The sequence below is a fragment of the Mobula birostris genome, chromosome 11 (genome assembly GCF_030028105.1).
Source record: "Mobula birostris isolate sMobBir1 chromosome 11, sMobBir1.hap1, whole genome shotgun sequence".
NCBI classification, from domain to species: domain Eukaryota; kingdom Metazoa; phylum Chordata; class Chondrichthyes; order Myliobatiformes; family Myliobatidae; genus Mobula; species Mobula birostris.
The window spans coordinates 111994539-112007032 of NC_092380.1; the positions used below are offsets into that span (position 1 = coordinate 111994539).

Genomic DNA, 12494 nt, shown 5'->3' on the forward strand with positions numbered 1-12494 from the left:
AAACACAGAGTGACGATCACAAGAGGTAGTGTTGAAATATGATTCTACTTTCCCAGCTGTTGTGATCAAGTGACGCATGTTGCCTGCACTCTGCCATGTATCAAATGTTTATTCTAATATTTCAAAATAATACTGTGCCCAGCAGGCCTCTAGTGGAACAGAGGGTGGAGATTAAGCTACATGGATTAAACTGCTTATCTTTTAACTCCTGGGGTGTGTGTCTAGTTGAGAATAGTTAGTGACACGGTCATCCAGCACCATAACTTGGCGCAGGTGACACAGAGGTTGGTGGCATTGTGGGTGGGGTAGGAACTTGTCACATGTTACAATGGGATATTGACAGGATCCAGAGCTGGGATGAGAAGTGGCAGATGGATGTCAGGGTGATACGATTCACTTTAGAAGGTCAAATTTGACTACAGAGTACAGGGTTGATTCTTGGCACTGTGGAGGAATAGAGGAATCTAGCTATGCATGTCCGTAGATCCCACAAAGTCGTTGCGCAAGTTGATAGGGTGGTTAAGAAAACAAATGGTCTGTTGGTTTTCAGTAGTTGGTGGGACTGAATTCCAGAGCCACGAGGTAATGTTGTAGTTCTGTAAAATCCTGGTTAGACCACACTTGGAATACTGTGTTCAGTTCTCTTCAAGTCATTTTATGAAAGAATATGGAGATTTTAGAGAGGGTGCAGAGAATATTTACCAGGACTATACTTGGATTAGGGAACATGTCTTATTAGGAAAGTTTGAATGAGCTAGGGCTTTTCTTGCCACTTCCAGTAGTTTGTAGATCCTTCCCGTGAACATGTTCCATGCTGTATGAAATTAATAAATAAAATATTCTTTTTGGAACAACGAAGATATAAAAGTCACTATAAATTAGAAAATAAACAGTTAAAAATATGAATAATGAGGAAGTGTTGATGGCTTCATGGACCATTTAGAATCTGATGGTGGAAGGGAAGAAGCTGTTCCTGAATCGTTGAGTGTGGGTCTTCAGGTTCCTGTACCTCCTCCTTGATGGTAGCAATGAGAATCAGAATCAGGTTTAATATCTCTGACGTATGCTGTGAAATTTGTTGTTATGTGGCAGCGCTTCATTGCAATACATAATAAAAACTATAAAATACAATAAGAAATACATGCATGTAATGCAAAAAGAGAGGGAACATTACTGAGGTAGTGTTCAAGGGTTTATTGTCCATTCAGAGCTCTGATGACAGAGGGGAAGAAGCTGTTTCTAAAGCTGAGTTTGAGTCTTCAGGTTCCTGTGCCTCCTCTCTGATAGCAATGAGGAGAGGCCATATCCTGGGTGATGGGGGTGCTTAATGATGGATGCTGCCCTTTTGAGGGTGTCCTGGATGTTGGGAAGGTTAATGCCCATGGTCCCATGATGGAGCTGACTGAGTTCAGAACTTCCTGCAGTTCTTTCTGATCATGTGCAGTGATACCAGGCGGTGATGAGACCTGTTAGAATGCTCTTCACCGTACATCTGTAGAAATTCGTAGGTGTCTTTGGTGACATGCCAAATCTCCTCAAGCTCCTGATGAAATATAGCTGGTCATGCCTTCTTTCTAACTGCATCGAAATGTTGGGCCCAGGATAGATCCTCAGAGATGTTGACACCCAGGAACTTGAAAATGCTCACCCTTTCCACTTCTGAACCCTCTGAGGACAGGTGTGTGTTCCCTTGACTTCCCCTTTCTGAAGTCCACAATATTCCTTGGTCTTCGTCGTGGCTATCCCTCGAGGTCGAGGATGATGGTCTTCGTTCTGAAGAGGTGGCCCACAGAGTGAAGGCGCCTGTGCGTGTATTTGTTTAACATGTACTTGATGTTGCACTCCAAGAAGCACACGATACTTCACAAATCAACCAACTGATTCCAGAGGCATGGAAACCACGATGATTGGAGCTGATGGATTTGTTGCTGCCTTCATCCGCCTTCACAGCCATTGAGTTTGAAGTAACTTCATCCGTCCGTTCCACCATTGAGGTCTTGGTTGGATTGTTCTTTGTCAGAGACCTCACCCTCAACCTTACCGCCATGGGTGACCCTACCAGGAGCATAGCTCCAGACGGCATTGCTCTCGGGATCACAGGACCACACAAGCTTCTCCACCACAACAAGGTGACAATCCACAGAGAAGCTTGGTCTTAGTGACGCTGAGTGCAAGGTGGTTGCTGTGACACCACTGACCTATCAGGCTCCTGTATGCCCCCTCGTCACCATCTGATATTCTGCCAACAACAGTTCTGTTGTCACAAATTTATAGGTGCCATTTGAGCTGTGCCTAGCCACACAGTCGTGGATGTAGAGAGAGTAGAGCAGTGGGCTAAGCATGCATCCCTGAAGCCTGCCAGTGTTGATTGTCATCAAGCAGATGTTATCTCTGAAGCACACAGACTGCGGCCTCCCATTGAGAAAGTTGAGGATCGAGTTGTGGAGGGAGTGACAGAGTTGAGGATCGAGTTGTGGAGGGAGTGACAGAGCCCCAGGTTTTCAAGCTTTTTGATCAGACCTGTAGGGATGATTGTGTTGAACGCCGAGCTCTAGTCAATAAACCGCCATCTGACGATTTACTATTGTCCCGGTGGTCCAAGGCTGGATGAGGAACCAGTGAGAACAGAGAGGGCATGTCCCAGGTGGGGAGGGTCCTTTGTGAGACACTGATGTGATGGAGTGATCTGTAAGCTTTTCACTGTACCTCAGTACATGTGACAGTAATAATGTATAGTGGTAGTGTAATGCTTTACAGTGCCAACAGCAAGATTAGTAGTCAATTCCTGTCACTGTCAGTAAGGATTTTGTATGTTCTCCCTGTGACCACATCGGTTTCCTCTGGGTGCTCCTCTGTGAGCTGGTTAAGGTTAGTAAGTTGTGAGCAAGCTGTTTTGCCACTGGCGATGCTTGCAGATGACCCCAGCACATCCTTTACACCGTCGGTCGTTGACACAAACAATGCACTTCACTGTATCTCTTGCTGTTTCAATGTACATTTTTAAAATTTTATTTTATTTGATTGAAATACAGCGTGGTTCCAGCCACGCCAGTTTAATCTTTTCTAATCAGGGGACAATTTACAAAGACCAATTAACCTACCAGTCAGAACATCATTGGACTGTGGGAGGAAACCAGAGCACCTGGAGGAAACCCATGTGATCACAGAGAGAATGTACAGACTCCTCACAGTCACCGGCGAGATTTGAACCCAGGTCACCTGTACTGTAAAGCGTTGTGCCGGTCACTATGCTGCCATGCCACCCATGTGCCAAGTAAAGCTAATCTCTCTCCCTAAGTCCTGATGAAGGATCTCAGCCTGAAACGCCAACTGTTCATTCCTGTCCGTAGATGCTGCCTGACCTGCTGAGTTCCTCCAGCATTTTGTGTGTGTTTCTCTCTCTCTAATGTGACTTTACCAATTTACACAAATATAGTATCAAATTCCTAATTGGTGAGCATTAACAAATCTGATTAATGTCCTGGAATTTCTCCTCCTCTCCAGGCTGAAATTGAAAATCTTCAGGAGCAGCTCCACCTAAGAGATATCGAAATTGATCGTTTGCAGAGTCAACTCTCTTCCAGAGCTTCAGTGCAGAGTGACGGGTCAGACCGAGGTAGGTGGAGTGCACACAATCTCTTTGAGCTATAAGACCATAATAAATAAATACAGAAAGAGCCCATCTCTCCTCGGTCTCTTCCCCACCCCCCCCCCATTCCTTCCACTATGCTTGTTCTGCCATTTGGTGAAGTTTTTAAGCTCAGTCCACTCTCCTGTATAAGACCGTAAGCCGTAGAGCAGAATTAAACCACTCAGCTCATCGAGTCTGCTCCACCATTCTGTCATGGCTGATCCCAGATCCCACTCAACCCCATACACCCTCTGCACCTCTGGTGTTTGAACTTTCTCCCCATTTAGATAATGCAAAAATGCCATTCCCTATTCCCAGTTCCTCCGTCTCCGCCGCATCTGCTCTGAGGGTGAAGTTTTCCGTTCCAGGACATCTCAAATGTCTTCTTTCTTTAAGGATCGTGGTTTCCCTTCTGCTGTCATCAATGATGCCCTCACCCGCATCGCCTCCATTTTCCGCACTTCGGCCCTCACCCCATCCTCCTGCAACCACAACAGGGACAGAGTTCCCCTTGTCCTCACCTACCACCCCACCAGCCTCCGGATTCAGCACATTATCCTCCGCAACTTCCACCACCTTTAACAGGGCCCCATCACTAAGCACATCTTTCCCTCTCCACCCCTCTCTGCTTTCCGCAGGGATCGGTCCCTCCACGACTCCCTTATCCGCACGTCCATCCCCACGGATCTCCCACTTGGCACTTATCCCTGTAAGCGCAAATGCTACACCTGTCCCTACACCTCCTCTCTTGCCACCATTCAGGGCCCCAAACAGTCCTTCCAGGTGAGGCAACACTTCACTTGTGAGTCTGCTGGGGTCATCTATTGCATCCGGTGCTCCCAGTGCGGCCTCCTCTACATCGGTGAAACCCGACGCAGATTGGGGGACCGCTTCGTCGAGCACCTCTGCTCCGTCCGCCACAACAGACAGGATCTCCCAGTAGCAACCCACTTCAACTCTGCTTCCCACTCCCATTCAGATATGTCCATACATGGCCTCCTCTACTGCCATGATGAGGCTAAACTCAGGTTGGTGGAGCAACACCTCATATACCGTCTAGGTAGTCTCCAGCCCCTTGTTATGAACATAGAAATCTCCAACTTCCGGTAATTCCCTCCCCCTCCCTTCCTCTATCCCTATTTCACTCTACCCCCTCCCCCAGCTCCCTCACGGTTCCGCCTCCTTCTTCTACCACCCATTGTTTTCAGGGCTTTGACGTCAATGCTCCCCCCCCAACCCCTTTGTCTTTCAAATTACTAGTCTTTCAACTGAACCTACAAGCATTCTTCAAATCCTTCCCCATTTTTCATTCTTCAGTCCTGACGAAGGGTTCCGGCCAAACGTCGACTCATCGTTTCTAACTTATGCTGCCCGACCTGCTGAGTTCATCCAGCGCACTGAAAGTGTTGCTTTGATCACAGCATCTGCAGATTATTTTGTGTTTAGATAATAGTCCGCACTATCGCTCCTTTTACCAAAATGTATTATCATACATTTCCCAATACTGTGTATCTATTTCTGGCTGTAAAAAAAACTGTTCAGTTTCTGCAGAAGATTCAACAGGTCAAGCAGCCTGTGTGGGGAAAGAGAAAATGCTGGTAGTGCAATTGGACACTGAAGCTGGTTTCTCTCTCTTCAGCTGCTGCCTGACCTGCCGAGTCTTTCCAGCGTCCCAGAGTAATTTGTCTTTGAGCTGTAGAAAAGTTTGCTAGTTATTTCTGTCCTCACCTGTGCCCCGCTGGGAGCACTCTTAGTGCCCTTGACAATATTCATATTTTCCACAGTTTCTGCCTGCATCCCAATGCTTGTTCTTCCTTCCTGGTATCATTAGCTCCATGCATGGTGCAGTCCCTTGTGTGTGGGCTACTATTTGGGTCCTGAGTCGGTGAGGGTTGATATCCATGCCATTGACTTGCACGTTGTTCATGCCATGCTACTGAATGGGGCAGGCCACAATCGCCAAACCCACTCACTGCCGAGAGCGATATGGTGTTGTGGGGAAGAATAATTCTGTTCCCGCGCTCTTGTCCTTCATCCTGAGCCCAAACAAGGGTTCTGGAATGGTGATGCGAACTTCCTGGATCTGTCTTGCAGGCTGAGATCAGATCTTAAACCCGAGGAAAATCTGAGCTCCTTGATCCAAGGTTATCTCATAGTACAGTAAAAGAAAATCTTGCATTTGTGTAGTGCCTACCATGCATTCTGCCCATTTCAATGCTCCACGGAAACTATAGACAACCACCTGTAGCACAACATGATCCCTCAGGACCATTATCTGGTGTACCTCATACATCGTAGCACGAGTCGCAGCGGGGAATGCACGGCTAACAGCAGTCCCACAGACAATATTCATGAGCAGAGGAATCATCCACAGCTCCCGGTTAGTGGCCACACGGCTAGACAGGGTGTTTGAGGTGGTGTACGGAATGCTTGCCTTTAACAGTTGGGCACTGAGTTCAAGTTTGGAAATTCTCTGAAATGCGTACACCATTTGGAGGATTGTGTGCACTTCTGGTCACCTCAGTACAGGAATGATGTGGAGGTGTTGGAGAGGGTGCAGAAGTGGCTCACCAGGATGCTGCCTTGATTAGAGGTTATGAGCTAAAAGGAGAGGTCGGGCAAAGTTCAGCAGAGGCTGAGGAGAGATCTGATAGTTTACAAGATTATGAGAGGCATGGATAGAGAAGGCAGCCAGTATTTTCTCCCAGATCTGAAATGTCAACTATCAGAGGGTATGCATTTAAGGTCAAAGGGATAATTTCAAAGGCGGTGTGAGGGGCAAGTTTTCATGTTAGAATATTGAATAGTGATACTATTATCATCGTTATCAGAATCAGGTTCATTACCATTGATGTCATGAAATTAATTGTTTTGTGGCAGCAATACAGTGCAATAATTTAAAAATTACTATAATTACAGTAAGAAATATATAAAAATAAATAAATAGTGCAAAAAGAGAGCAAAATGGTGAAATAGTGTTTATGCGTTTAAGGACCGTTCAGAAATCTATTAGAGAAGGGGAACTAACCATTCCTGAATCGTTGAGTCAGTGTCTTCAGGCTCCTGTACCACCACCTTGATGTGAAGAGGGCATGTTTCAGATAGTGAGGGTCTTCAGTGATGGATGATGCCTTGCTGAGGCGCCACCTCAACAGGATGTCCTCAGTGGTAGGGATGCTAGTGCCCATGAAATACAATTTTGCTATAATACTCAATGTTTCCAAATGAACTTTGTGGGCATGCCACACTGTGTTGGCACCGGAATATGTGGCAACACTTGCAGGCTGCCTCCAGCACATCCTTATGTTTTATTGGTTGTTGGCACAAATTACACGTTTCACTCTGTTTTGGTGTACATTTGATAAGTAAATGAATCTGAAATCTGAATTCTGAGCTATTGTATCACATTAGAAGCTAGAGGTGACCGTCTGGTTTACCTTAAGACAACACTGACGACACGCTGGAGGAACTCAGCAGGTCGGGCAGCACCCATGGAAAAGATCGGTCGACGTTTCGGGCCGGAACCCTTCGTCAGGACTGTAGGGGGAAGGGGCAGAGGCCCTATAAAGAAGGTGGGGGAGGGTGGGAAGGAGAAGGCTGGTAGGTTCCAGATGAAAAACCAGCAAGGCGAAAGATAAAGGGGTGGGGGAGTGGAAGCGGGGAGGGGATAGGCAGGAAAGGTGAAGAAGGAATAGGGGAAAACACAATGGGTAGTAGAAGGAGGCGGAACCATGAAGGAGGTGATAGGCAGCTGGGGGAGGGGGCAGAGTGACATAGGGATAGGGGAAGGGGGGGGAGGGAATTACCGGAAGTTGGAGAATTCTATGTTCATACCGCGGGACTGGAGACTACCTAGACAGTATATGAGATGTTGCTCCTCCAACCTGAGTTTAGCCTCATCATGGCAGTAGAGGAGGCCATGTATGGACATATCTGAATGGGAGTGGGAAGCAGAGTTGAAGTGGGTGGCTACCGGGAGATCCTATCTGTTTTGGCAGACGGATGCTGCCCGAACTGCTGAGTTCCTCCAGCGTGTTGTGAGTGTTGCTTTGACCCCAGTATCTGCAGATTATTTTGTGTTGTGGTTTGCCTTAAGCTGCCCAGGTAACCTCCAGTGAGAGTAGAGTTTTTTAGCCATTCAAAATTCAAAGTAAATTTATTATCAAAGTACGTTTCTGTCACCATATACAACCCAAAAATTCATTTTCTTGCAAGCATATTCAATAAATTCATACTAGATTAATAACCATAATAAAGCCAGTGAAAGACTGCTCCAACCTGGGCATTGAATCTATCTGCAAGAGACAACAAACTGTGCAAATACAAAAAGAAAGAAATAATAATACAGTAGTAAATAAATAGGCAATAAATATCAAGAACATGAGATGAAGAGACTTTGAAAGTGAGTCCATAAGTTGTGGGAACAGTTCGATGATGGGCCATCTGAAGTTGAGTGAAGTTATCCCCTTCGGTTCAAGAGTGTAATGGTGGAAGTCGGTCACCAACCAACCTTCACCCCAGGCGAAGAAACCCTGAGAAGTGCACACTGACCCCTAACAGAAGCCGATAAGACACTCAGTAGAGCAGACAGTTGAGAACCAAAGTCACCTGTCCTTCGGAGGGCCCCTACACTCATGGTCCGAGATGCCTCCCTTTTACATTGCGACTTTGTCCATCTACCTCCTGTATATCTGAGTGAAAAAACTGAGCGTTCGTCCCTGCTTCAGGGTAAAGAGGGGGAGAGTTTAAACACTTGCAAGGAAAGATTTTGTTTTACAGAGAGTGTGGTTGGTGCCTGCAACTCTCTGTCAGGGGAGGTGGTGGAAGCAGACACAACAGGAATGTTAACATTCATTTAAACACATGGATGGATACGGACAACTTCTGGGCTGTTGTGCTGTTAAAATTAGCATTGTGGTCAGCACAGACATTGTGGGCTGAAGGGCCTGCTCCTGTGCTGTTCCGTTGAAACGTTCTAAGCAATGTCAGCATGTGGAAAATTCTTCCAGAAGGTATTTCGTTGGAATTGGTTTATGATTGTCACATGTCCTGAGAAGCACTGAAAAGTTTGTCTTGTACACTGTTCATACAAATCAGACCATTTCACAGTGCATTGAGGTAGAACAAGGGAAAATAGTAACAGAATGCAGAATGAGGTGTAACAGCTACAAAGAAAGTGCAGTGAAGTAAGCAAGTAGATGTAAAATTGTAACAAGGTAAAATGTAAAGTATAAAGTCCAACGTGTGCTAGGGAACTATTTAACAGTCTTACAACTGTGGGATGCAAACTGTCTTTGAACTTGGTGGTATGAGCTTTCAGACTTTTGTATCCTCTGCCCATTGGGAGAGAAGGGCAAGTGTCCAGCGTGGGTGGGGTCTTTGATTATTGCTGGATGCTTTACTGAGACAGCGAGAAGTTTAGACAGAGTCTGTGGACAAAAGGCTGGTTTCTGTGATGTCCCTAACCCCAAAGAGTGTGAGCCTGTTTAGTCCTCAAGATGAAAGATCCACTTGTAATTTGGTGAACCTTTAGATTCTGGGTATTGCAACCAAACCGATGTCCCTGAGGCTAGATGGATCAGTTGAGTGGGAAGGACAGGGTTTACCTAACCCTCAGACTCCTCCACTAACACACTTGACCTGCAATTCCTCCTGACCTGTAACCAGCAGGTCTGACACAGGTTGCGTTGAACATAGAACACTACAGCACAGTTCAGGCCCTTTGACCCACAATGTTATGCCAACCTTAACCAAGATCAATCTAGCCCATCCCTCCGACAAAGTCCTCCATTTTTCTTTCATTCATGTACCTATCTATGAGTTTCTTAAATGCCCCTAACGTATCTGCCTCTACCACTGTGTAAAGCAAAAAAAACCGACCTCTGATATCCCACTATACTTTCCTCCAAACACCTTAACATGATACCACCTCGTATTAGGTATTTTCACCCTGGGAGAAAAGGTCTCTGGCTGTCCACTTGGTCTATGCCTCTTATCATCTTGTACACCTATCAAGGAACTTCTCATCCAAAGCAAATATCCCTAGCTCACTCAACCTACCCTCATAAGAAATGTTCTGTAATCCGGGCAACATCCTGGTAAATCTCCTCTGCACCCTCTCCAAAGCTTCCGATAATGAGGTGACCAGAGCTGAGCACAATAGTGTAGTCTAACCAGGATTTTATAGAGCTTCCACATTACGTCACAGCACACCACACTCTAGATTAGGCCTCACTAGCATCTTATACAACTTCAACATAACATCCCATCTTCTGTAGTCAATACATTGATTTATGAAGGCCAATGTGCCAAAAGCTTTCTTTATGACCCTCTCTACCTGTGACGCCACTTTCAAGGCATCTCCAGATCCATTTATTCTACCACAATCCTCAGTGAGCCCTACTGTTCACTGTGTAAGAACTACCCTGGTTTGTCCTCCCAAAGTGCAACACCTCACACTTATCTGCATCTGCCAATTTTCCAGCTGACCCAGATCCCACTGCAAGCTTTAATAGCCTTCCTTGCTGGAACTGGTGTAATAAATCAAAAAATGACCGGTGCTACTGACAATGGAACTCAAAAACTAAATGAAGCAGTTTCTGTTGTGGTGCCTTGGAGGGATTTTGAATACACAGCTCCCTCTGGAGTACTGAATGTGTGGGGACTGTGTCTGGGGTGGTGGTGGGGGGAGGGGGTTGGGTTGTGCTGATTCTGAGGGACCCCTGAAGGAATGTTCATTTCTACCAGTGGCAATGCCAGTTCTCTTGTGTATCTCTTGTGATTTTACCCCGTTTGTGCTTTCAATGTTTGATCTCTGCTTTTTGCCCCTGTGATCTTCTACTTCCACTGTTCACCTTGGGAATCAAAGAGGATGTGTACAGGAAGAAACTAAAAGACAAACGTAAGCTCGCACCTTCTCTTCATTTTATTTAATTTTTATTTTTATTTAGAGATACAGCACAGTAACAGGTCCTTCCAGCCCAATGAGTCTGCGTCTCCCAGTTCCACCCATGTGACCAATTAGCTTACTAACCTGCACGCCTTTTGGGATGTGGGGGGAAATCCGTGCGGTCGCAGGAAGAATGTACAAACGCCTCACAGACAGTGGCAGGAATTGAAGCGGCTCACTGGCGCTGAAATAGCGTTACGCTGCCAAGCCGCCCTAAACAACCTCTTTGCTGGGGTTGTTTGTGCCTGGGGTGAGAAGTTGGGAAGGGGAGCATGGGTTGCAGTATGAAGCATGGGGTCGGGAAGCAAAGGGGGTCGAGATACTTGGGAGGAGGAAGGTGGTCTTGGGTCTGCAACTGCTACACAGGAATGGTGTGTAGATGGAGCTGTGTTCAGACAGAGAGGAGTTGTACTTTCAGGAGGATATTGGGAGACGTCTGGAGTAGAGAGCTTTGATTCACAGAGTAACACAGCACAGCAACAAGCTCTTCAACCCAACTGGTCCATGCCGACCATAGTGCCCACCCAGCTAGTCCCACTTGCCAGCATTTGGCCCATATCCCTCGAAACCAGGGGTTCCACAGACGCCTTGCTTTAATGGTGTTGGTCCATGGCATAATGAAGGTTTGGAACCCCTGCTGTAAACATTTTCTATCCATGTACTTTTCCAAGAGTCTTTTGAGTTGAACAGGAAATGAGGCTGGGGGTTTGGGAAGATGGAAGTGTTGGATATGGGATATTTGAGAATGAAGGGAGTGGTGAGTTGTGAAGGTTTGTGGTCTATGTGTCATATTTTCTTTCAAATCATTGACAGCACAAAACCATTGATAACGTCGTTGTTATTACACTGTGTCACCAAGTAAACCGGACATTGAGATGTCAACATCATGGCTGGAACAAGAATAGCCTTAATCACACAATAGAATCTCCCTGTGGAATGCACACAGATTCTGCAGACGCTGGAAAGCCAGAGCAACACACACAAAATGCTGGAGGAACTCAGCAGGTCAGGCGGCATCTATGCAGGGGAATGAACAGTCAACGTTTTGGCCTGACACCCTTCATCAGCATTGGAAAGAAAAGGAAGCAGCGGCCAGGATAAGGTGGTGGGAGAAGGGGGAAAGTACAAGCTGGCAGGCAATAGGTGAAGCCAGGTGAGGGAGAAGGTGTATGGATGGGGGAGGGGGAGATGATGAAAGAAGCTGTCAGATGATAACTTATTCCACCTGAGTGGTCTCCAATCTGATGACATGAGCATCAATTTTTCTATCTTTCCATGACCACTCCTTTGTTTTCCCTCATTATGGTGTCCCTCTCACTCTTACACATCTCTTTCCCCCCATTGTCATGATCTATCCTCTCCCTCTGGTTCTTCTCCCCCTTCCTTTAAACCCATGGCCCACTCTCCCCCCCCATTAGATTCCTCCTTCAGCTCTTTCCATCTTCCACCTATCACCTCCCAGCTTCTTACTTACCTACTCATCTTACCCCTCACCTGGTCTCACCCATCTCCTGACAACTTGGAGGACCACCAGAATGGGTCCCCTGACTAATGAAAGCCAACACGCCATACGCCTTAACAACCCTATCAAATTGTGCGAAAACTTTGAAGGACCTGTGGATTTGGACCTCAAGATCCCTCTGTTCCTCCACTCTGCTAAGAATCCTACTATTAACCCTGTACTCTGCCTCAAGTTCGACGTTCCAAAGTGAATCACTTGACAATTTTCCGGATTGAACTTCTCGGCCCAGTCCTGCATCCTATCGGTGTCCTGTTGTAATCTGCAATAACCCTCTACACTATCCACAACACCATCAACTTTCATGTCATCTGCCATCTTACTAATTCAGCATTCCACTTCCTCATCCTAAATATTTATAGAAGTCACAGAGAGCAGGGGGCGTGAAAACTCCA

General features: G+C 46.3%; 1 protein-coding gene across 16 annotated transcripts in view; it reads left to right on the top strand.

Moving 5' to 3' along the window:
• The window catches only part of LOC140205309 (liprin-beta-2-like), a 245569-nt gene that overhangs the window by 157613 nt on the left and 75462 nt on the right, over nt 1-12494 (top strand). For 15 of the 16 annotated variants that reach the window (XM_072272853.1, XM_072272852.1, XM_072272843.1 and 12 more), the window contains 2 exons: nt 3505-3616; nt 10500-10532. In XM_072272853.1, the coding sequence (XP_072128954.1) occupies nt 3505-3616; nt 10500-10532 (145 nt within the window). The remainder of the gene's footprint in view (nt 1-3504; nt 3617-10499; nt 10533-12494) is intronic. The other variant, XM_072272847.1, reaches the window with a different exon arrangement.